We start from the raw sequence: 26515 nt of genomic DNA on the forward strand, positions 1-26515 counted from the left end.
CGCTTGGTGCTCGTCATTTGTTTCAAAAGTTAGTGAACGATTAATCACTGTTGGGTGGTGATATTAGCCGTTCAAATGATATAGTCGTCTTTGTATAACTACTTAAAAACTTTATTGTATGACAAAATGTTGATGTACAAGTGTTAAGTACCAAGGATAGTGGTAGACTCTGGTTTTTACCGCTATATCTCGACTTAAATAAGGGTGGGTGATTTCACCCCTCTCACAAAGAAAGTAGGCAGGACTACCTGCTACAGTACCTGTTTCTAACAATAACGTTCAAAATTACATTATTTTGTACATATACCGCCCCCCTTGAAGGCACGGACTTCAAAAATATTGGAATTAGCAAAGATCGAACATGGTTATTAGAAAAAGGATTGTTACATAATAAACATGACAAAAAACATTAAAAAATACAAACATTGAAGTCAATTGTAAAAAAAAGGGTTAATGCATAATTATAACAAATATTTACACGATACAAACATAGTCTATTCATTCGCTGGCAGAACGCACACCTTTCGCGTGGCTCTTTTGAAGATGCCATTGACAGTCTTTACGGACACTACGCGCACAACACCGTCACTTCCGGGATGAAGTTCTACGATGCGTCCCAATTTCCATTGTAGTGGCGGCGTGTTGTCCTCAACTAGAATCACCATGGAACCAACTTCCAAGGCGGGGGTAGACGGTCTGGAACCGGAACCACGGAGCTGCTTGGAACGATTGATGTTTTGAACAAGGTACTCCCTTTGCCAGCGGTGCCAAAAGTGCTGCCTCATCTGTTCCACTCTTTGCCATTGCGTCAATCGGTTGATCCTCGTCGTCGTAAGATCTCTTTCGCTTATAGAAGTTAATGGCTCTCCGATGAGGAAGTGACCAGGGGTTATGGGATTAAGGTCATTAGGATCGTTACTCAAGGGACACAAAGGTCTGGAGTTTAGGACTGCTTCAATTCTTGTTAACAGGGTATACAATTCTTCGTAGGAAAGCACGACTTCTCCAATTGTTCTCTTTAAATGACCTTTAATGGATTTTACGTTTATTTCCCAAATACCGCCCATGTGCGGGGATCTGGGGGGAATGAAATGCCACGAGATACCCTTATTAGCCAGATTTTCTGTAATTTGACTAAATGAAGCTGACTTTAGAAATGTTCTTAGTTCCAGTAATTCTCTATTGGCGCCAACGAAATTTGTAGCATTGTCCGAATAAAGATGGTACACATGACCACGTCTTGATATGAAGCGTTTTAGCGCATTCAAAAAGGTTTGAGTCGTTAAGTCACCAACTAGTTCTAAATGAACGGCTTTAGTTGAAAAACAGACAAAGACGCAAATATATGCCTTCACAGTACGCTTACTGCGACCACGACATTCCTTGATGTAAATAGGCCCGGCATAATCTACGCCACTGATTGAAAATGGTCTGGTTGGTTCGACACGGGATTTGGGCAAATTGCCCATAATAGGATACATAACGCTTGGTTTGACTTTAAAACATTGCAAACACTGGTGCAAAATCTTGCGTACCACACTGCGTGGAGAAATTATCCAAAAATTTTGACGTAACGCGGCTAAAGTTCCCTGAACACCAGCGTGCAGTTGCTCAATGTGCACGTGTTTGACTAATGCCTTAATCAAATGGTGATCGTTTGGTAGCACGATGGGATGTTTGACATCGTAAGTTAAGGATGAGTTTTGCAACCTACCTCCCGCGCGCATTAAATTATCATTCTTGTCGAGAAAAATATTTAAGCACAGTAAACGTGATTTCTTGTTAATCGGTTTGTTTTGTTTAAGGCAAGCTAATTCATCGTTGAATGCAACTTCTTGAATTAAACGCATGATGGCCTTCATGGAATCTTTTAATTCTTCACATGTTAAAGAACTAGAGATTTGCCTTTGGTTTGGCTTCCTACAATTGTTGATGAACCGTAATACCCATGACATTACGCGTTCAGTTTTTTTGTAATTTGAAAATTTTGTAAGAAGCGGTAGTTGTCTTTCGCGAGAATGAATATTGGTCAGAGTGACAGTTCGCCGTTCTGGAATTTCAATATCCGAAAGATTTACGTTAGATACGGGCCAAGTGTCGTTGTTTTCTGACAGCCAATCAGGACCGTTCCACCACAGTTTATTAGTTTTGAGTTGACCAGGTAAAGCACCTCGGCTTAGTACATCCGCAGGGTTACTTTCGCTTTTGACATGATACCAATCTTTCGCATCCGTTAGCGTTTGAATTTCGGAAACTCGATTTCCTACAAATGTTTGTAAGTTTGAAGATGTAGCGTTTATCCATGCCAGAACGACTGTGGAATCTGTCCAGAGAAATTGCTGATCAATTTTGACATTTATCGTTCGTAAAACTGTATTAAATAATCGCGACAACGTTAAGGCGGCACACAGCTCCAAGCGTGGTAACGTAACAGCGCGAAGAGGAGCCACACGAGATTTAGCGCAAATTAAGTGAACTTGATGATTGCCACTATGATCAGTTGTTCTTAGATAGACAGCAGCGCCATATGCGATTTGTGATGCGTCACCAAAACCATGTAGTTGCACCTGTACGGGGCTTGATTTTATTATGTTTCTGGGAATTTCGATTTCGTTTAAGTGAGCGAGTTCTTGCAAGATCTTAACCCATGCACAATAAATAGTTTCAGGTAATAGATCGTCCCATCCAATTTTCAAACTCCAGCACTGTTGAAGGATTATTTTTGCTTTTACTACTACTGGCGCCACAAGACCCAATGGATCGAATACCTGGGCAGTTTTAGACAGGATTTCGCGTTTTGTTAGTCTTTTCGGAATGTCGCACTGTTTTACCTGATAGCGTAACGAATCGTGATTAGGATTCCAAAAAAGCCCTAACGTTTTAGTGTAAGCATCCTTATCGAAACTGACGTTGAGATTAGGCTCGTGACTATCTGGAATTAATGCAGGATGATTGGCGGCCCATTTACGTAATAAGAAACCACCATGAGCTAAAATTTGAATTATTTGATCTCGTAAAGTGATTAGGTTTTCAAGTGAGTCTCCTCCCGTCAGAAGATCGTCTACGTAAAAATCCTGTTGAATTGCTTTAGCGGCTTCCGGGTACTGATTTACGTTTTGAAGAGCTAGTTCTTTAAGACATCTTGTTGCTAGAAAACTGGCCGGTTTTGTACCGTAGGTTAGAGTGGTTAATCTATACGTTTTTAGCGGATCTTCGGTGTTCTCGCGCCAAACAATTCGTTGATAGTCACTGTGATCGGGATGTATTTCTATCATACGGTACATTTTAGCTATGTCCCCGTTTACGACGTATTTAAAAGTTCTGAATCTCAACAAAATTGCAAAAAGCTCTGGCTGGATTGTAGGTCCTGCCATAAGATTGTCATTTAGACTTAATGCATCAGCTGAGCGAAATGACGCGTTAAAAACAACTCTTAACTTGGTCGATGTAGAATCCTTGAGTACCGCGTGATGGGGCAAATATGTACAGTTCGGTTTATTTAATTCGCAACCCGGAACTTCCTCCATGTGACCCAAAGAGATGTAATCCCGCATGAATTGCACATAATCTGATTTTAGTGTAGGCCTTTTGTTTAGGTTTCGTTCCAGATTGTTAAAAAACTTTACAGCACTATCGCGGTTTGACTTGAGAATTGGAGGATCATTTTTTAATGGCAGTTTAACAAGAAACTTTCCGTTTGTTTGTCTGCACGTATTTCGAATAAAATGTTGCTCGCACATAATCTCTTCATTTGAAAAGCATTTTTGTTCGGAAGGGTTGCTGCATTGTTCTAGTTCGAAGAATTTCTGCACCTGGTTCTCTAAAATGTCGGTTACCGACGTTAGAGAAAGCGAGCAGGTGCTTGAGCTATTGTTATTGTTCATATTTAGTGACCCACCCGCAATGAAACCTAAATGGGTATTTTGCAGCATTAGTTTGTTATGGTTCTTCATTGTTATTTCCTTGCGGTCTTGACATAAAAGGTTCCAAAACAAATCAGCCCCGATAAGTAAGTCTACTGGTGCAGTTTCTAAGAATTTCGGATCGGCTAGCTGTAATTCCTTTGGAATATTTATTGCAGACATGTTTATGGTCACCAGGGGAAGATTTTCGGTTATTTTTTCCAGAACAAAACAACTTAAGTTCGCCGAAAACTTATTGTACTGAGACTTGATGTTTACCTGGACGGCCTGTTTGATGTTCGTCGAAATTTGACCAATTCCGCCAACGGTTATATTTACGGCTTTCTGCTGTAGACGTAATTTTTTGGAAAATGATGACGTAATATAACTGTTCATGGACCCTGCATCCAGGAGAGCTCTACATTTATGTGACTTATTATTACGATCTTCTATGAGAACGATCGCGGTTGATAACAAAATAATTGATGATTGGGACCTCATAGAATGAGCGTTTAAACTTTCTACCTGTGCTGGTGTTTCATTGGTTTGCGTGATTTGTCTTTCTTTGTGAAGCAGCGTATTGTGGCTTTGATTGCATTTACGGCATTTGAATTTGGACTGACAGTTGTTAACAAAATGATTGGTTCTTAGACAATTAAGACATAACTTCAGGTTTCGAGCTCGAGCGTTTCTTTCCTCTACATTTAATTTTGTAAATTCATTGCACTGAAAGATTGTATGATCGTCATTTTTACAAAATGTACAATGTAGTTTGTTTGTGGCAACATAAGATGTAGTGCTTCGTTTTTGTGACATATTGTTTTTTGCATTATTGTGATTCGGATTGACGTTCGATTTGGGGTGCAATAGATTTAAGGATTCCAACAACTGACATTTCTTTTCTAAAAATTCGATCGTTTGACCGTAAGTTGGAACCTCGTCGGTTAATGTAGCCTGCCATTCTCTTGCAAGATTGTCGTCTAATTTGTCCACAATTATTACGACTAGAAGAGCGTGCCAAGTATCAATTGGTACTTCTAGCTGTCTTAACGCGGCAACATTTGAATTCAACGTATCTAAAAAACACCTAAGTGACGAATGCGAGGCTTTAATTACTTGGGGTGCCTTTGTGATGGCTATTATGTGATCGTGAACGATCAGCCGTTTGTTGCAGAACCGTTTCTTTAAGATATCCCACGCTACATTATAATTTTCTGATGACACCGTTAATGACTCGACTGCTCGCAAAGCTTCACCCGATAAACATGATCGCAAATATTGGAAACGTTGACAGTTGTTTAGCATGTTGTTTTCGTCTTCAATAATGGATTTAAATGAATTTTGAAATGACAACCATTCCTTATAGCAACCAGTGAAAGATTTTAAATTTAAAGTTGGCAGATTCAATTTGATTGATTGATCACGATTAGAGCAATGTGAATTAGCGCTGGAACAACTACCGTTAGGATTCGCTGTGGCCGCAGTGTGCGGTGGAGGCGTCGTTTGTCTAATTTTTGTTTGAATTGATGATAATACATCGAGATACTTTAAATCAATTTCGTCGCGGTCCTGAGTCTGTGTCTCAATCGCCTCTGATGAAAGATCGAGTGATTCAATTTCAGTCTGTACCTCGTCATATTCTTTGAATATTTGTTCGATGAATGTTTTTCTAGTTTCTAGTGGAGACACATCATTATCATTTGATTGAAAATTAGACACAAAGTTCTGAATACGCGTAATTCTAGCTTTTAATGAGGTTCTTTTCCTTTTTAGAGCCTCTAATTTGGCAATTGATTCATCTAATAAGGATGTCTCGGGCATAATGATTGATTTGATTTACGTGGTCGAGATGAAAATTTGCGAAATTAGGAACAATAGAAAAAGTCGTACGTAGTAATGCAGTTTGGAAGGGAAATTGAAAGGATTGAGAGCCACTAACCTTTGTTGATGTCTTGAGTGATGATCGCTTCGCTGCTACCCAATTCGGTGACTATTCGTGCTGCCCTTTTGCCCTTGCTGAAGGTGACGAAATCGTTGCTGCCCTCTGGGTGTCGAAACTGTTTCTTGAATTGTTGTTGTATTACACTTGTTATTACACTAGACGACCGTCGTGTGATATGGATTTAATCATCCGGCTCGAAGGACCAAAATTATGAACGATTAATCACTGTTGGGTGGTGATATTAGCCGTTCAAATGATATAGTCGTCTTTGTATAACTACTTAAAAACTTTATTGTATGACAAAATGTTGATGTACAAGTGTTAAGTACCAAGGATAGTGGTAGACTCTGGTTTTTACCGCTATATCTCGACTTAAATAAGGGTGGGTGATTTCACCCCTCTCACAAAGAAAGTAGGCAGGACTACCTGCTACAGTACCTGTTTCTAACAATAACGTTCAAAATTACATTATTTTGTACATATAGTGTTATTTTTTTTTATGTGAAGTTATACTTGTGATACATTGTTGTTTTCAGAATTAAGATCTCTATCAGAATTACTAAAAAAAAGTATGTAATCCCATTTGAAAAAAAATATTTTGACAGTTTATTCTTGAAGTCCTTGGAGCTATACGTGAATTTATTAAGCCGTTTTGTAGTCTATTAACAACCATTTAATTTGGTGTATAGATAATTAAAATCGTCCGATAAATAAGGGAGCTATGGACTCGTCTTTTTTTTTGGGGACACTCTGTATAATGTAGGAATTGTGGTGATATGTCGGTGTTACGGAAGTGAATTGAAGAAATAATTCATAGTTTATAAAAGTACCTCTCTCTTCCATATGTGATGTGTATTTTACTATTATGATTATCTTTGCATAGGAATGGGAAACAGTCCATAGTCTGAAAAAAGTGACACTGCGGCTGTTTTGATTTAGAATATTTTTACATGTACTTTTATCAATACGCTTTAAAAATGGTAGATAATTTATTTTTCCTGTTTACAGCAAGTTTTCAAACTCGCCTTCATTTTGCTGAACGCATAAAACCACAGGACGTTTCGTGTTGTGGAGTTATTTCATTTTATTGTTTATTTTCTTTATTTTTGAAAAATTCGAAAATAGAGAAATCTAACGGAGTAAGATCTGGTGATCTAGCATGCCAAATATCTCTGCTCGCTATCCGTCTAGGAAAACTCTTCGAGAAATTCCAAATATTATCCAGTTATGTGAATGGTTGCCCCATCTTGTTGAAAGTAACCTCTGTCAAATTCGTCGGGATGCAAAAGGCAGTAACAATTGTTCTCGGTAATGTCGCCTACTGATAGTATTGAAAGGAACCTGAATGTGATTTCTCTAGTCTAATATTTTTTTATGTAACAAAATTTCTAGATGTCAACAATGTTATTGTGGTGAACGCATATTTTCATTTAATGTTAGTGCAGTTCATTCATTCTGTTAATTTGAGTGGGCGATAACGAATTATCGGCGACCGAAGACGGTGATTAACAAGCATTAGTGTGGGAGTGTGAATTTCAATTACATATTTAATTTTCTGTAGTGTGAAGTTAATGTTCAACGAGTGTAAACTGTTAATCGACAATAAATTAGTTGTTATTGTTTTGTATACGTTTCTTTAAATCAATGAATCCCCAGGCAGACACTATTATGATTCAGAAAAAACTACGTCAAGTTTCAAATAACTTTTTTCCATTTACACCGTACCTATTAACTACAGACAAATGAAATTATTAAATAAATCAAATTAAAAACAAAAGCAAAACACTCTACAGGATGCCTCAAAATTCGCGAATTCCGAATTAGAACGTTGTAGGGGATCACTTCAGTAGTCCAAATATGGAAATTAAAAAAAAAATCGAGACTCCCCCCACAAAGATACATTGGTCTGAAGGTGCTCTTTGAACTGCGTTTCGTCAAATACAGGTTGAAAAGTTCAGTGTTTATTGTTATTTATGGTGTAGATGATTGTGGAAAATAATGACGTAAAATAATTTTTTGAACAACAGCTTTACTTTGGAGTAAAAAAATCTTAAATTTTTGTAATTTTTCTTAAAAATGGAACGGCACCGTAGCTAGAATAGTATTTTGTCACCGTGGAGCTGAAGGCTGCTATGTATCGAACAAAATTAATGTGCTTATATCTTCTTCAGGAAGAGCGAATTTTTTTTAAGTACTTTTCGAGCTCCACTGGGTCCTTCCCTACCATGCTCTGAATTCGGAATTCGCGAATTTTGAGACATCTGTATTTCAAACAATTTTCTTTTCTGGCCTTAACATTAACTTATTTATTGCTGTTTTAGTTATGAAATATGTATGTACACTGGCGGCCATTAATTTGGAAACACCGGTCTAATCTAGTTTACTGGATATTTCTAATATTTGATAGTGTAAGCGTTATGTCATGAACTCATGTCACTCATGTCATCGTTGCGCCCATTCAACAGACTCTCGCAGCCGAAATTGATATGTCAATAACATTGTCAAAGTGACAAACAATTTACAATAGAAAAATCTTGGTGTTTCCAAATTAATGGCCGCCACTGTACGTATGTAACAGTATACAGCGTGTTATTGAAATGCGTTAGGAAAATTTAAACGGTGATAGAACTCATCAAAACAAATTACTTTTCGATTTATCGTTTTTTCGAAAACTCAAATTTATGCTCGAATTTATTTTAACCGTATTCCGTGTCATCGAGTCGTTCATGGATGGGACGGTGAAAGAACAACGGCTTCGTACGAAAAACGTTAACGCAAAAAACGTATATACGGCAAAAACCCAGGCGGATAGGTCTTACAAAAACTTACTGACACAATTTAGTCACGTCCTTCACCTGCATGTGGCCGTGTTTACAATTTATTAGAAAGTGAATTTCCCGTAATTATCGTTAAAAATGGTGAAGTACACTAATCCGGAGTTAACAGACATGGTGCTCATCTACGGTGAAGCTTTATCAAATGCTGATGAAACCAGGCGTTTATATGTAGGTACATGAACAGATTTTCCGGTCGCCAAGTTCCCTGTCCACGTACCTTCGTGAATGCTGTCCAGCATTTAAGGGATTATGGTACTTTTACTCCTGTCCTGTTGACGAAGAACCGATTGTTAGTTGCCGACAACTTGCATTACGAATTGACGTTTCCAGTTTTACAATTTAGAGAACGCTGCACGAATAGGGAATTGCATTTTGTCAATGGCTTCTTCAATAGGTCGTAATTGACCAGTTTTATCGCCAGCTCGTTCACCGGACTTAAACCCTTGTGACTTTTTTTATGGGGCCATTTAAAACAGATTGTGGTATGAGATTCCAGTTGACAGCGAGGCAATTCGATAAAATTCTGACATGTTGATGAGAACTTAAGCTTCTGTGGCTCGAAGGGCACACAAAAGCGTGCATCGATTACGGAGGGCGTCATTTCGAACACTTGATCAAGTGTGGTGCGTAACTTCAATGTCACTCTCACTTACTACGAATAAAGAATTGGTTTTTGTTTGCTCAAGTCAACGGTAGCCAACCTTTTTGTTCTCGAGTGCCACTTTATTTGACTAAAAATATTTGACGTGCCCCTTTTTCATTTATTTTTAAATCACCTGAAAGATAATGCATATGTACCCCTGCCCTACTAAGTCATCTGAATCGAACAACAGGAAAAAAGTTTTTACTTGGCGTAAGTATTATGATGAGATTATGACCGCGTGCCGCGGGTTGGCCACCGTTGATCTAAGTTTTTATCTTCTTTTGCTTTTAATGTATGCACGGAGACATTGGGGGATACTAGAATTTACGATCAAACTAATTAAAAGAAAGATTTTTCAAAAAAATGGTAAATAGAAAAGTAATTTGTTTTGATGAGTTCTATCACCGTTTAAATTTTCTTAACGCATTTCAATAACATACTGTATTATTCTACTTGTGAGGATGATTTTGTGTCACGAGCCGCAGGCGAGTGGCGTAATTTATCCGTGCGAGTAACAGCCATTATCCGCAAATAGAATAGGTACTATACTTTTTCTACGACTATGAAGAGAAATTGAAAAATAAGTTTCATTATTAGACAAACTGAAACTGAAAAATTTGCGATTAGACTTCATAAACTAGTTGCTTTCATATTTGCAGTGAATTTTGAAATTATTATTCAACGGGCCGTGGGTAATGAATCCTGTTATGCACTGAAAAACACTTTAATAATCACAGTATTATCCAATAGGAGTAGAAAAACACATATTCCGGTATGGATTATAAGGTTCAAACTTATTTTAACTCTGATACCGAGAATTTTTTATTAAATGATAAACAAATATGCTGCATATTTGCACGAGTTCTTCTGTATCATCTGTTCTAAATTAGGCAATCTTTAAAAGTTAAATGTATGCAACCTTTTATACATCGGTGCAAAGCCCACGAAATCATGAGGAATTCTTCTTTATGCTTGTTTGTTTTTACTATCACACAAAATTCTTCGATCGGAAAATCTTGGAAATCATAATCTTCTTGATGGATAATGTTTTTGACATTCTTGTTCTTGTTGACAGTACTCCTTTTTATCAGAGGAGCTGCCAGTGTGGATAATGTTTTTGCAACTAAAAATTTTCGAAGCCTGTCTTGATAAGTGGAACACGACACATTGTCTTTGACACATGAAGACATTACCTTATCTAATACGTTTTTATGCGTTGTAAGTACACCATCGCCTACTTTTTTTTCTTTTGTGGAAAACAGTGAAGCCAGTCTTCACTGAAAATCATCTCCACATCATGATGTTTGACCATTTATTTGGTACTCTTCGCCCAAAAGAAAGAATAGTATAGTGGAATCATCAAAATCTGCGCCGAACATCTTTACCAGTGGTGGCGCAAAAATATCCCAAAGATGAAGTTCCATTGATTTTAACTTTGGTTATGCAACCGGCGTCTGTACCGCTTGTATGTAACGAAAATCTTCAATAATTAAATAGTTGTGAAAATAAATGTTCTCTTATTACAATAAGTCGATACGTAATATTTCACAACCGTGAAAAACGCGTTACACGCTGTCATTGTTTCGATTCACGGTCATCCCAACGACAAAATCTAGCAGTCCGACGAGTTTTGGATCTCTCTACATTTTTATTACTGTACTGTTATTTTTTTATGCCCGTCTACATCTGATGCTAGTTGGTCTTCTTGAATTAAATTTTATCAGGGGTGAATCTTTTTCACAAAATCTTCGTTATTGGTATTTTTTTCCTGATTCTCATATTTCTGCCTAAAACAACCGAAGTTTTTCAGAACATGTCAGAGTTAATTTTTTAACTCAGCGTTCCGCAAACTTTACACGTCATCAATAATTCAACTTATTATCAATTTACGAAAATTTTGTTGTGATCCTTAGAAAAAATACAAACATATCTACCTATCTATGCTTATTTTATGTTGCCACAATTCCTGCATATTTTTTTTAATTCTTATCAGGATCAGGCTCTTATTTCACGTACTATAAATGATGATAATAAATTAGACTTGTGTACCTTGCAAGATAGCACAATTATTTATTAACAATTATCTGTAATACCTGATGGTTACAATATTTATTATAAGCAAAATATATTGAAATTTCCTTTGTGTACGCTATGTTCCCGCCAATTATGTCACAAGTATCGTTATTTCCAAAAGTGCTACGGACCTTGTCGGTTAGCACACTCCCAAATTAAATTATTTTTAAAAGTACATACAACAACTTTTTTCTTTTCTTATCACGCAATTCTAAACATCTAAAAAACAAATGATCTAATTTGGTTTCAGTGGCAAGAAATTGTTTATGCCTTTTTTTACTGATTTTTTAAAATGCTATATAATTCTAATTAGCTTCGCTTCTTTATGCACATTCTGAGAATACTGATGCCACTAAGGAATACACATATTGTTGTTTAACTTTCACCAATCTTCAATACTTTCTTATGTTTCTTTAACAATTAGCCAAAGACATCAAAGTAATCGATAATGTGTGATAATTGATAACAATACAAGTCAATATTGTTTCGCTTGTATCACAACGTATTTGTATCATTTTTTTCTATTAACTTCTATTTTGTATCCTTTGGCAGAAACAGTATTACGAACCCATCTATGGAATCTTTAAAAAAACTTTTACTCACCTATTATGGCTTTGGAATTGGTCATTCCAGCCCTAACACAGTCGACGCTAGTTCCTAAACTGCAATATCCATGCTCATCTGGGGGGGAAACCTACAACAAAAACCTTACACAACGTACAAACCAACCCCATCAACTCACATGAATAACAGCGATGTCTGGCTGGAAGATTTTCCTATAGAACAGAAGCGGAATCTCCGAGAGGAAAATCGGTAAGCAATCACCTCTCCCGTCCGCCACCGCTTTCCTCACGTTTCCTCCCATGAAGAACGAGAACGATCTGCGGTCAACACGACAAATCATTCTTAACGTTTTACAAGTTTTGCGAGGTTACCACCTGAATATACCTTCACAGGAAGGGTCACAGTAAGCCGCTGGACCTTCGGTGTGCATATGACACACCGTAATATCTTTGAGTTTGTTAGCTTTTCCGTGTTCGGTCATAGCGGTGACCAGGTCGATGGGGGTGGCCGCGGCGCCCTGGACGAACACCGTCTGTCCTGCGAAGAGAAAAAAATCAGTACGGTCCTGGAACATGTCGTGTTGGGTCGAATCAAATTGCTGCGGAAACACGTCGAACGAATATTATTGTCGACACGCAACGCCGAGCCTCGAATGTCTTTCGGGAGTTGGAGGAAGCAGTTGCGTTCGTGCCAAAATATTTCGAACGCATCAGAGAGGAAAACAAATTCAAGAATTTCAGTTTTCAATAAACATCGCGGCTATTTTGGTCAGCCATTTATTTGTGCGTTATTATGGGAATCACTTGACGTCATTAGTGATTCCATCTAGTTGCCAAATTATTAATATGTTCGCACTTTGTACTGTAACGATAGTTTTCAAAACACATTTAAAAATAAATGTTGGTCAATTTCTGGTGGTCGTGGGGGTCGAAAAATACTCAATAAACTAATCATTTGGTGTTTGTCAAGATGTTTGAAAATGGATACGTCAATAAATTATATTTTGTGGTTCACCAACGTGGATGATTCAAGCTTATTGGTTGTGTAGGTAGAAAGAATAAAAACTTTAACAAGCTTTTCTTCTGATTTGGTATTGATCTTCCTGGAGGCTCAACTTGGCCTAAATAAGAAGGACATAAAAGTTTACGGCGCTCCCTTCGGTAAACTGCTGGGAAACACTTTGGACCTGCTAGGAGTTTACCCAGAGCTCTGGAATAATTTTACTACACAAATACCATTTGAGAAAGTCTTACATAACTGGTACACTCGTATTTCTAATTATCTATTAGAAAAAAAGAACTTATTTTCAGTGAAACAGTTACGTCGGTATATTCAGTATTATTTAAAGGGAAAAAATAAGATTCCGAGAACAACTGGAATAAACATCAAATTAAACATGTAGAGCTCTACATTTTTTAAATGTAAAGTTAATAATTTTAAAACTTATCCAAGAAAAACCTACAGGAAAAAGTGGTAAAACAAGTTGTTCGATGTTATCAATTTAAAAGTACGCAGTCGTACGTATAAACAAATTGATGTTTTTCTTATAAACCGTAAAACAAAATGGCTTCTTCTTATTACCTCGGCGAAATAATCAATCTAATTGGTTCGTTAAAGTTTATTTAAAAATCTTTAGAGCACAAATTCTGCAGTAAAAAGAGGTACGACTTTCAAAAATGCAATTAATCATACTGAAGAATAATACGTACAAACCTAATTAAATGTAAAATGTTTCGTTAAAAAGGCTGTTTAATAAACAAGTCTTGTGATATGGTAATTGTTTCCAAAGTGTAAAATAAACAAGGGCTAGCTACATTAAAATCCACATAAAAATTGCACACAAAGAAATAATAACAATTTTGGTGTGTTTTCAAAAGTTAATCTTCTACCAGTATTGTATTTTTATTTCATTCGTGAATAATTTTTGCGGCGTATATACCAGACAATCAATTAGATCCAACTAGTGAAATCATGTTTGCATTGCTCTTCTACCGATTAATATGGCACAGGAAATATATCAACGGTATCTATCGAGTAGTTATCACGATGGGTTCATTGAAGTTAATCCTGTCCTTTGTTGTAAGCGTCGACAAGTGATATGTATATAAATTAATACATTTAATGTTGCTTTTATTTTTAGTAATTAACTTGCGAAGTTTGGAATTGAACGCAAGTATTGACCGTTCAAGAAAATATGTAGTTGCAAGTTGTGGTGTTGGATGGTGCTGTAAACAACTACATACTTATCAGACGATTAGGCTTCATTAAATTCAATTCTTGTGAGTTAACGAATAAGGAATGTAAACCTGAAATCGTCGCATGTTACAATCAAGGACTTTCGATGGTTTGATAGAACAACACTGATACACCCGTTAATATGCAATTAGTTGGTTCATAATTTTGTTGTGTTTTGACATTCTTTATGATCAAATCAATTAATCTAGTTGACATAATAATTTGTGACAAAAAGTTTCATTTGTAAATGAATTTAGTACTGCAACTTGACTTGGCCATTTTGATAAAATGACAACGCGGTTACAAAATACACGCTGCTTTAAAATAACAAATCTCTTTTTACGCAAAAATATACATATAATAATTCAGTACGTTAAATTAACAATAATATTATACGAAGGTTGAGAAGACATTTTTAATAGCCGAACTGTATAATTTCCCCAGATGCATCGCAACAAGGGAAATAAAAGTGCGAGGATATAGTCTTTGTGGTTTGTACTTTTTTTTTTCACAATAAGCACATTTATTTCAGTTACTTAACTATTTTTATATTGATCATAAATTAAAAAGTTTGACGGTCAGATTTGAACATTTTTTGGCATTTTCTGCATTGAGCGTTGTTTATATTGTCTGTAATATGTATTAACATTTTAAAACATAGAAGAAAATGAAATTTACATTCATTGAAAAATTAAGGAAGAGACAAAAAATACTCTGATAAGTTATTGTCCGAAAACGCTAAAAATTATTATATTAAAGTGTATTCTGGACTTAAAGATTGGTGCCAATCAAAAAGCGACAGATATCAATTGGTTTTATAATTCACTATTTGGAGAAAATGTAAACTTTGTCCAGCGAGAGATTGGGAGATTTTAAATTTTATTAAATTAACCCAACACTACAAAATGTACTAGAATACATTAATTAGAGCATAATTTCAGGGCAAACACGTTGCTACTTGAAAGGTATATTTCAAATTTTACGTGCGCTAGGTACTATCGGGTGATTTTAAATGACTGTGACTTTTTTTCTTAAGTTGGGAACATTTTTCATAAATTATTTTGGCAAACTTGATACCTTAATCAACACATTGGCGTACGTACGTCATTTTGACATTTTATGTAGATATTAATAAATTGTGTCAAATAGGCGAGGACGCCTATGTTTATGTCAACTATCACATTAAAAAGCAGAATAACCAACAATAATATTACCAACCTATGAAAAAAAGTCACATTAATTTAAAATCACCCGGTACTTTCTCCACGTAGGATTTAGTGATTTTATGTCCACAAACTATACCGTGCAATCAAAAATTATCAAAGAATCAATTATCACAATATCAAAGAAGCCTTTGAGATTTTGGACGTTATGTCTACAGATGCTTTGGAGTGCACGGAAGTATTTTTAGTTGCATATACCTGCTTCAATTTAAATTTAGAAATTTTTGCCGAAACTCAGTCAAACAGACAACAGCGCTGTATGTCCGTTCTCCGTTATTGAAAATACCATTACGAAAGGAAGATTCAATGATTAATCTTTTATGTTCTGAAGTAAAAATTATTTTTACGTAAAAATTTGATTCAAGTGACAGTTGTTTGGCATTTATTAGCCGAGTTAACAAAGATACGAAAAATCTGACAATGTCAAAGTCATAGCCGCCCTTTATCTAAGAAATTGTTGATCGCACAGTATTATTGTACTAGTTTAAAATAAGAAGGTCTATTGTAGAACGAATACTACAATTACTACTTATTAAACGAGTAGAATATACCAGATTTGTACTGGAAATACTTATATCACTCCAAGTGGCATTATAGTACAGTTAATTTCAAAATTATAGAGTACACATAATTTTCTACAGTGTGAAATGCACTCACATTTTTTGTCAATGATCAATGTCAATTTTGACAAACAAAATGCCTAATCTAACCGAAAACGCGAAAGTGCTCATTCTTTGCAAATTATACGATGGGTGGTCAATCCGGAGGGTAATCCAGTATAACATTACGAAGAGCACCGTGCAGATGATAAAACAGACAATATTATGGTGTTCTAAAATATCAGCGACGTTTTATGTTGTCAAACTTACCTAACCTATATAACAAATATGACTTTCAAATTTCAAAAGGGCATCTTTATACCGGGACGTTTTTTTAACATTGAACATAGCCCATACTTATTCCCTATGTTCAGTTTTAAAAAACACAGGTCAATGCATGTATGTAATCACGTAACCAAGGTAACGAAAATAAGTACTTGACAGTTTAACAAAATGGTCAAATTATTTGAAGAAGAAATACACATAATGTAGTTATTCTATGCCAATCAGAGCATTAGAAATATGCGTGACATTTCCAATGCAACACATGATAGACCAATTCCATCAATCATAACAATTTTTAACATTATTTCAAAATCTCTGGTGTTCGGTATAGTTGGTTGCATAGCAACTCACAATGCACTGATCTGTGTTTTTTTAAAATTGAACATAGGGAATAAGTATGGACTATGTTCAGAGTTAAAAAAATGTCCCGGTATGTGGAAAAAACTGGAATAAATCTACTTCTTGATTTTTGAGGTGTAGATACTCTATAATTTTTTAAATTAGTTTCTTTAATAGAAAATATTATGCATATTTTGCACTCCTCTCACACTACCATTTGCTTTTTTTTTCTAACAATTTTTATGTTTTATGTTCTGGAATTACTCCAATTTCCGCGTTTCAATCTAATCTTCTCAATTTCTTTCCTGATAGAATATCAACAACACAACAATCAACTTGGCTTTTCGATTACTTGCATGGAGGAACTTTCGCTTTAATTTCATGTAAATTCAGATGTAAACTCTGTCCACTCATAGATTGCTTGACATAAATGTTACTAAAAGTGTTCGCTCTACGCTACAACAAATAGATTCGGCGCGAAATTTAAAAAATGGAAAGAGCAGGTTCACACGGGATGTTTTATTATTATTCTGCATGTTTGCATTTAGGAAAGACGAAAGAAAACTTCAGTATAGTAGGAGTAATATATTGGGTTTTATTAATACAGGGTATTTCACGAGTGATAATGTGCCCGACGGAATTAAAAATGTAAGGCACAATTCATTTTCTCATTTCCGAAAAAAGCTGGCTACTGAAATTAAAATATCCAGCTTTTTTCGGAAATGGCTAAACACAAACAATAGTATATTTCAAACCAAGGTAAGAAAGTGGTTTCTTGCAGACCGCAGGCAAAGATTATAAACCGAGTCGTAGACGAGGTTTGTAAGTGCCTAAGGTCTGCAAGGACACTTTCTTAACAAGGTTTGAATACAATTTTTTTCCCTACCGGCACAACTTTGTTGAAAAAAGTCAAAAAAGATGGTTATATTCGTGATTAAAACGAAAATTTTGAAAATTGAATAGTAGGCTGTGTTATTTGTTTAATTAACTTGTCATCGCATTTGAAGATTTGAGGTTTGTTCGAAAATTTGATATAAACAGGGTAAAGTAATCTACCTACCTAGCTTATCTGTTTATTTTCCAGATTATATGATTGACCTACCAACTTACTTCATTGAATTGGCTTTCATTTATCAATAACTTATTTCACTTTTGACACTTTTGACATTTGTATTTTGGTACAGTTTTACCATAAACATTTCATGATTAACTTTCTTACCTTAGCGAGAAAGTTGAATTTTCTCACCTCAAATGAGGTATCCACAGCCTACATTTCTAACCGGTAGGGAGAAAAAGATTTATTTAATGCATGAACAAAAATTACCTCTGAATCATTTTCGATGTTTGTAATGTCACTTAGAGTGTTCATTATGCTAGATTCTTGAGGCACGCACTCACTTCACAAATTCAAAAAATCAACAAAAATCGCAACGGAACAGATCAAAACAGCAGCACGATCAAAAGTAATAACTTTTAAAACCAGAGGAACGCAAAACATAGCTCTAAAGATGAAAAATAGCAAATCTAAATGCTTAAACCACTTGACAGTACTGACAGTTTCAAATTTGAAATGTCATATAATTTATTTTTCGCGTGGGTTTTATAAGAACCAATGAGAATCAGTGGCGCGAATGTTTCAAGGTATTACCAACACAATCTACGATACTTTGATAATATTTTAATGTTATGGTTTGGGGATTTTGTTATCTAAGGATAATTAAAAAAGTGCAATCTATCATAGACACCTTCAGTACCTAAGGTACTTGAAGTACTTTTGGTTGTGGACCCATTCTCTTTTTGTATTTCACTTTTAACTTTATATGCTTAACTTTATTAAGATACCAGCTGACCTTGATTCATTTGCTGAATAATGTCTGGATAATAAAATGCAAATTAATTACAATAAATGCAAAATTATGTCTTCTCAGTTTTAACTTGACATACATTATAGATATTACTACTGAATATTAAGCGTTAAGTTGCCTAAATAATGGGTCTTGATAAATTTACTCTTAAAAATGTATTGGATAAATTTAATCCATTGCATATGCGTTATTACTGTAATCGAAGTGTTTTAATTCAACTCCAACCACAAACTGGTTTCACGTGTACCTAGATGCAGATCAACTTTAGTAACTGATTTAAAAATAGTTGAGGAACAACTTTCGAAAACAGCGTATAAATAACCGCCTCATGTTTATCGAAAACGTTAAACGTAGGTATTGCTTCCTTTCGATAAATGAAAAACATCTTACCAATAATTTTAATAAAATTAAATTCCGTGATACAAGTACGCTGCTGCGTTTTTAGTGAAATCATATTATCCTATCTGCAGAAATTGAAATCGTATGTTGACGTGACAAAGATAATAATTATCTGGACATTGGAATGAAACAAATGTCGAAGTAACAGTAGCCACATGTGTGGAAGGAAAATATGTATGAGAAATTATAGGTAAATAAGAAAATGTCCAAGATAAAGTTGTAAAGTAAACAACACTATCTGTTAAACAACACTGCCAACTATGTATTATTTTTTGAGTTGTTTATTGTGACAACTAATTTCTTTATCTAAAGTAAGGTGTAGACACTTGTGTCTCTACGATTTATCTTTCATTATGAGCGAAAATAACATTAATTAGTTGACAGAATTACGAAATACTGATACATATTTTTAGGCAAACAGCTACCGCCAAGTAAACGTTATCAAAGTAACCTTTGTATTCACTCCATCCATACTGAACAATAGTTCTTCCAGTAAACTTGCATATCACATTATTTTTATCTACAAACGGAATTCGATTAAAGTACAGTTTAAATAATCGAAATTCCCAATTGAAAGAATAAATGTTTTGTTTTTTATTGGCACTATTGAAAAACTGTACAGATTGCAGACCAATTGTTGCAAAAATGTCATTTCCATAATATAACAACAAAAAGTAAAATTTGTCATACAAGTACAGTAAAAAGCACAAAAGAATTTCAATAAGTAATAACAGAAATCATGTCATTTGCCTTGGCCACATGCCATTTGGCTCACCCGGCCAAAGTTCATGAACAACCCGACCTGTCCCCACCAGCCCTTTTACCTGATTTCAGTATTTCGAACGCATTTTCCAAGCTTGTCCATTTGGGCTCTTTTCCCGGGATGGGTTGCGCTGGTTCGTTGACGTAGGTGAAGTAGGTCCTGGGGGCTAGCCTCTTCAGACTGGACAAAATGGAAAACTTGCTGGTAGCACTCTTAACCGCCGCCGCCATCACGTTTGAAATTACCGAATATTTGAATTGTTTTTGGACCGACCCTCCCTTTTCCACGCGGATCCGTAACGAAGAATAAACGAATGAATGAAAAATAAATCCTGGTATTTTTATGCGTTTGCCGATGTTTGACAACTACATTGCGTCGTCTCTGTCGCACTCGTCATAACCGTCATTTCGTTTCTGTTCAGGAGCTTGACATTTGAGAGTGAAATTGATCGAGACTTGCCGATTGTTCACGAACGGATGACGTGGTTGCGGTTACGTAGTTAGATTATTATCTTTTAAATTATTTCTTGGTGTTTGCTGTTTGCATATTAACTTTCTCTGTTTCGTGTTATTACATTTCCTCTTCGTTTTCTTTGGGTCAATAAAAATACGCAGAAATATTTTTTACAAAATATAAAAATGTGTCTATTTTTAAGAAATCAATAATTTAACGCTTCTTATCACCAAATTAATCGTTCTAAAACAGAAAAAAGTTGTTTCTGAGGCTGTAATTCATCAATCTTTCTGTTGTACTAATATTTAGTTGTTTTGAAGCAAAAATATTTTTTTTTTACTTTTTTATTTTTAGAGGTGCGTAATGGTTGTTTTGAATTTTAAATAATTTTAGGAGTACATGCAATGCCACAGGAGTTATTTTCTAGTTGAATCTTTATATTTTTAATTATTGTAAAAACACGTGTTCCGTTGGACAACTCTCTGTATTACTGGTTGCGGATTCTTCCAATACTCTGTCAATTCAACAATTCGACAATTTTTTACCGTCATTCATAAATGAAAACCTTGTTAACCTTTAAGAATTATCTCAATAAAACTGTTGGTTATACATATTTAATAAAAACGATATGTTTTACTCAAGAGCATCTAACAAAAGAAATACTTTTTAAAATCCTCAGCTCTTCTTCGCTCGGTTTTCGAATTTCCCTTGGTCTTCAAATTATCTAACCGTATTTCTTGTTGCCATTCTTCAACTCTAGCTCTTTACAAATTTCAACACCTAAATATTTTATTCCTGGTGATCGTAAGAATCAAAACCGCTTATATTTATTATTTATTTTTTCTAAATATGCACTCAAACTGTGTCTCATCTGTATACCCTTCAAAATTCTGTGAATCAGAATTCTTCATCATATCCTCGACGACGTACAGCATCTTCAATTCTTCTTGAATCTTGTCGATCTGTTCACGTTTCCACTCGTTCAAGATATCCATCACTTGCTCTTTGGACACCACTTTAGTCAAATCGATCGAATCGATACCGACCACCTTCTTGACGTTCTCCAGTTCGTCTAAAAGTTGTCTGTCAAGTATCACGGATTCTTGCGTGTCCACTCCACTAGGCGGTGGACACTTTTTGATCATTTGCGCATAATTTGGAGAGAACGGCGCTTGCGTCTTCTTCTCCTCTTCGTTAACAAAATCACCGAATTTTGAACACCCGTAAACTACCGATTCTTCAGACATTTCTGCATACTCGTCTATCAGATAATTCTGGATGGCGTCGATACAAAGCTGAACGTCTTTGGGATGAATTCCTTCGTCGTTATAAATGGATTCTAAAAAGTGAAGGGCCCACTGCAACTGCACGATTCCTGCAAATCCAAAAATTGTAGATTTTTAACAAAGCGAAGAACACGAATTAACCGAGATTCTCTTTGTTGGCCTCTTTGTTGAAAAGCGTCCAAATGACAGCTATCGTGTGGTCGAACTGTAAGTAAAATGGGGGAGGTTTTGATGTGATGTTCTTCAGCTTTGAAGCTCTGCCTTTGGCTTTCACACGAAAGGTATACAAAATGGGGGTGTAAGGACAAGCACCTTCAGGTACCACTGGAAGAGCTGAGAGATAATGAACGTTATCAGAGGTATCTTTTATGGTAGCGTTAGGATCTACTTGCACTCTTGTTCTAAAATTAATTAAATTAAGAAAGACTCATAGTACGAAAGATTCTGAATAATTTCTACTTTTTTTCGACGCTGGTATTTTGTTTTTCAGGTGGCGTAGCTTCTATGACTGTTATTTCGGGTTCTGATTCTTCTGTTTGTTCTTCGGCCGCCTCATCGTCAGTTGTTTCTGGGTTTTCGATCATATCTGCAAGGAGACCTGCATATTACAACTATCAATTCATTTTTGTACTTAGAAATTATTCAGAAAACTCCAGCAATACGTAAGTCAGGTCCACCGCAAGACTTGTAAATTTCGTCGAATTTATAAATCTTGCGGCTCACAAAATCTAGATTTTTCGTTATAATCTAATCGTTGTTACCACAGCAACAACATTAGACAATTCGACAATTTTTGACTTATTTAAAAAGTTTTGAATAAATTATGTTAAGGACCCCCAACTGCAAAATCTCCCGATGGTAGACTAGGTACTGGAAACACGGACTCATCAAGATAAAGCTCTTCGTCGGAATCACGTTTGAGATCAACAATTTTAATAGTCTTTTTTTCTTCTCTAAATCCATCTACTTCACTTGTGACGATGTTTAAAAGAGGAGCTACATCTGTGAAATGTTGGGATCAATAATCAATTCAAGAACAATTTGGCACTTATTACCGCTTTCGCTGGATGAAAAATCCCCTGAAGTGATGTGGAAGAATAAATAGAGTAATTAAGGCGGGGTTTTATCAATGGAAGTGTTGATGAAACCTCGCCTTAAATTTAAATCTAGAGTTATTACCGTTTTCTTCCTCCATAGCACAATTTTTCACTAGAATTTGCAAAGTAGTGGTAAAACTAATGACAAGAAATAAATGACATTTACATTAACAGTGTTTTATTATTCGATCCAAAGGTAACTTATTGCCCTTCGTCTCTACTCCCCATTTTTACCCTCGTAGTAGTTTTTACAGTCTGATCTCCCTCTTCGCCTTGTTCATCCCCACCTTCTTCTCCTTCTTCTTCGCCTTCTGCTGCGCCGGCTCCCTCTTCGCCTCCTTCATCTTGGCCTTCGGCCCCGCCACCGCCAGCACCGGCACCGCCACCGCCACCAGAATCAGCGCCGCCTCCCCCGCCGCCACCATCCCCACCTGTGTCGGCAGGAGGCGCCCCACCGTCACCGCCCTGACGGTTCAAGTACTTCAAGTGATTCAAAATTCCTTGGACGTTGGGTGGATGGTTACCGAAGTCGTCTCTGATGCAACTTAGACAATTTTCGGTCCAATCAAGGTATTCTGGTGGTATGTTCGGGTGGTTGGCCGCCATCATTATCAAACTGCTTACTGTTACTCCGAACATGTACATTGCGTCTTTGAGCGGGTTCGGCATCGTCACGTCTTCAGAGTTGAGCGATTCCGTCTCGTCTAGAGCAGTCATGACTCTGAAATCTTTGGAGATCTTTTCGTCCACTTGGGCTTGTAAGTCTGACGGGGGTGGTTGCTGTGGGTCTTCTGTAGGTCTATCCACGGGTTTAAAATCAGAAACGTTAATGGGAAGTACGCCTCCGGGTCTGGGCTGAATCTGGAAAACTTCTGGATTTGTGGTCTTGATGAAGGAGATGGTTTCAGACATTTTCTTCTTGGGGGTGCCGGGTGGGGAACTCATTTTGTTGTGATTGACTGAAATTTTGTTGACAAATAAAATTAAGAATCGCGTCGGCTATTGTTGTTTTCCGTTGACATTTTCAAATTTCGTCAAAATTTTCGGTTCTTGTTAAAATTATAAATTTAATGTAAATCAATGGGTTCCCCACAAAAAGTTGTTATACCTAAAGGCCTTGTCAATCCACATGAAACAACAATCGTCGAAATTCCTAGAAAATTACAAAATGTCGGTACCGTAGTGGCAAGACCTAGACCGAAATCATATCAAAGCAGCAATACCGGAGATTCCTCCTGCGCGAGTACTCCAGGTCCCAAAGTAGTCCAGAAAACGTCCTTCGTGAGACGTACTTATCCACCTAAAAGTAGACGCGTCGGAATGGGATTCCTTCACGACGAAGGCGTCACGTACGGAGGAAGACCCTACGAAGAAGAGTCGGCGGTAGATGAGAGCAGTCACGGGTTCCATCCATATTACCCCAGGCCTCCTGGAGATAGGCGCGCTGACATTTCTCCAGGAGATGTGTCATATGCGGTGGGACAATACGGCAAAGCAGGTTTCGATCCTCCAGGACTGTTGAGTTCAACAATGCAAGGCCTCGACGACGTTGAAGGTAAACTAGAACTTCTTTGTTGATCATTTAGTACTTGTGATTTGTTCGGACAGGTTCTCTGTATCGAGACTTCAGACCCCGCCGTGGATCATCAACAGTGACCGGCGAACGGGGGGCTCGTCCGATGGGATCTCTCGAACCATATCAGTCTTCTGGAGAGTGCGCAAGTCCCGGATCTTCATACTGTGATAAGCCAAACTATACAGAAAAGTACCATAATCTTGTCGCTACTTTCTAGACAAATCTTCGATGATGTCGAGCACACCCAATGAGCAAACAGAAATGACCGAAGAGAGGTACAGTTACGACTATGAACCGTCAACTACTCCCGAAGACGACTGTCCCTGTTCGGGCGGATCTAGCGGCGCCTACAAACGTTTCTCGTCAGGTGAAAGTGCCGGAGGCTCGGACCCTCTCGGTGGAGGACCCAGGATGGGAGACTTTATGAAATCGATCGGAGATCTAGAGTCAGAGGAACTCAGCAGGATTATGCAAGATCTGAGCAGCTTCCAGGGAGCACGAAGAAAATTGGTGTACGACGCTTCTAGCCTAGCAACTGCGGCGGACGTTTCGAGCAGCCTGTTGGGGAACTCATCTCCCTAAATTACCACAAGTAGCCTCTGTACTGTCAGTCTGACAATTGTGAAGTAAATTTTCTGTGTAACTATGGGCTTATGTAATGCTGAAACCAGGAAGAGGAGGCCGTTCAAAACCATCATCATTCCCAGAGGCATCATCAATCCGAATGAGAACAACATAATCGAGATTCCCCTGAATCTGGACGCCAACAGTAGTCTGATAGTGAAAGCGCCCAACGATGAGAATTCTTCGTTCTCTGTCGAACCCTACGGCGGACACATGAAGGACATTCCCAGCTACAGACTAGAAGCCGGCGGACCTCTAATGAGTTCGGCCAGGAGCCAAGAACCTTATTACCCTTTTCCTGATACTATGTCTAGCATAAGGGCCGACAATGCTTACGTCCCAGTTGTCAGTCCGAATGTTGACGTAAGACCAAGATCGCGAGCGGATTTTAGCTGTCAGACACAAGGCTGGTGTTCCAGCGGCCAACAAACGATATTTCAACCACCTTGTGTCCAATCGGCGGGAGTACAATCCAACATACCCCTGGACGCACATTCGCCTCTCTGTCCAATCTGTGCCAGGGCTTCTTGCAAGTTCTACTCGACTTCAGGAATGAATCGCTCGTACAGCTGCCGATATCCTACTCCTCCTCCTCCGTCGCCTTCTCCTCCTTGCCCCGGCCAGATAGATCCCTGTACCATCTACAATAGACCATATTCTCCTACTTGCTACCCTGTTCGAGAGCCTGCCAGTTTTCGTCTGTCTTCTCTGCCCTGCAGCAAGAGCGAGATCTTTTCAGGGATAAAGAAACCGAACGAGCAGGAGTTGCTCAACAAGATGCTGGACGACAAGATCGACAAAATCTTGAAGCCTCTTCTCTTGTCTCTGGCGAGAATCTCTCCCGACGACGAAAGCGAGCTCAACTGTTCGCCCTGCACCCAGAAATACAGCACTACCTACGTGGAACCCAAGTACTCTAGAGAGCGATTCTGTCCCCGCAGATCTGATCCGATGGAAACGAACTTCAGCGATTTCGGAGCGAGGGCAGCGACGTCCTTCGAGCCTTCGTTTTCGCAGAGGCACAGCTCTGCCGATTCGGATTACGAAGAATTTAGGCGCGAAGCGAACAGAAGGAGGGACATGTACTCTTTCAATTTGGAATCTACGCGTAAAAATAAGAGTTATCCGAAATACCCGAGCGGCTTTCTTTCGGGCAATATCGTAATGAATAACGCTGACAGTTTCGACGAATCGAGAAGACGAAAAACTGTAGATCGTGATCTTGACGGAGGTTTTCCGATGACGCCGAAGAATTCGTTCAACTGTCCTCCTTCTGCTTCGTGTCAAAGGCGAGCCAATGTCAGTTTTGGAGAGTACGATAAGGAAATGGAAGTAAACGAGAAAGAGAAAAGCCAAGATCTGGACTCTTCTTTTATCACGTTGGATAAATCTGCGGCACCCAGTAAAAGCTCTTCAAACTAATATGTACCTACGTTGTAATTTGGAAATTAAAAATATTATAACGTTTTCTTTGTTTGTTTTTATATTTTTAGTTCTTTATCCAATTATTACAATGTAATACGCTTATGACTGAGGACCTTATAAGATACAGTTGAAAGAAAACCAAAGACAGGAAGCTTAACAGTTTTAAAAAGTAACAGAAATAAAAACAAGTGCTAAGAACGAGAACATAATTTTGTATTTAAAGTAAAATCGTTATAGATGTGAATTGTCAGTGTCAAAGTTTTTAAAAATTCAGTGACTGTACCGCTAAAAAATGTAAAAAAAATTACTGTTTTTGCTGAGACTGTAGGTATGTCAAAAGCAATGTTCGTTTCTTTTGTGAACTCATATTCCTTTCAATAAAATA

General features: G+C 37.2%; 3 protein-coding genes across 3 annotated transcripts in view; 1 reads left to right on the forward strand and 2 right to left on the reverse strand.

The window, feature by feature from the left end:
• Positions 1 to 20057, reverse strand: part of LOC138126979 (4-hydroxybutyrate coenzyme A transferase) — a 23226-nt gene extending 3169 nt beyond the window's left edge. The window contains exons 1-4 of the mRNA XM_069042825.1: positions 19731 to 20057; positions 12336 to 12498; positions 12140 to 12278; positions 12001 to 12091 (exon numbers count right to left, since the gene is read on the reverse strand). Of these exons, the coding sequence (XP_068898926.1) occupies positions 12001 to 12091; positions 12140 to 12278; positions 12336 to 12498; positions 19731 to 19899 (562 nt within the window). The 5' untranslated portion in view covers positions 19900 to 20057. The remainder of the gene's footprint in view (positions 1 to 12000; positions 12092 to 12139; positions 12279 to 12335; positions 12499 to 19730) is intronic.
• Positions 20058 to 20720: 663 nt separating this feature from the next.
• On the reverse strand, positions 20721 to 22683 carry LOC138126986 (uncharacterized). The gene is made up of 4 exons (XM_069042848.1): positions 22588 to 22683; positions 21868 to 21994; positions 21550 to 21809; positions 20721 to 21497 (listed from the first exon to the last, which is right to left on the reverse strand). Exons 1-4 carry the CDS (start codon positions 22601 to 22603, stop codon positions 20953 to 20955), a joined length of 948 nt encoding a protein of 315 aa, XP_068898949.1. The 5' UTR covers positions 22604 to 22683; the 3' UTR covers positions 20721 to 20952.
• Positions 22684 to 23585: 902 nt separating this feature from the next.
• On the forward strand, positions 23586 to 24725 carry LOC138126985 (uncharacterized). The gene is made up of 3 exons (XM_069042847.1): positions 23586 to 24060; positions 24114 to 24245; positions 24299 to 24725. The coding sequence occupies exons 1-3, from the start codon at positions 23586 to 23588 to the stop codon at positions 24661 to 24663; spliced, it is 972 nt and encodes a 323-aa protein (XP_068898948.1). The 3' UTR covers positions 24664 to 24725.
• Positions 24726 to 26515: the final 1790 nt, after the last annotated feature.

The sequence above is a fragment of the Tenebrio molitor genome, chromosome 3 (genome assembly GCF_963966145.1).
Source record: "Tenebrio molitor chromosome 3, icTenMoli1.1, whole genome shotgun sequence".
Classification (NCBI taxonomy): Eukaryota; Metazoa; Arthropoda; class Insecta; order Coleoptera; family Tenebrionidae; genus Tenebrio; species Tenebrio molitor.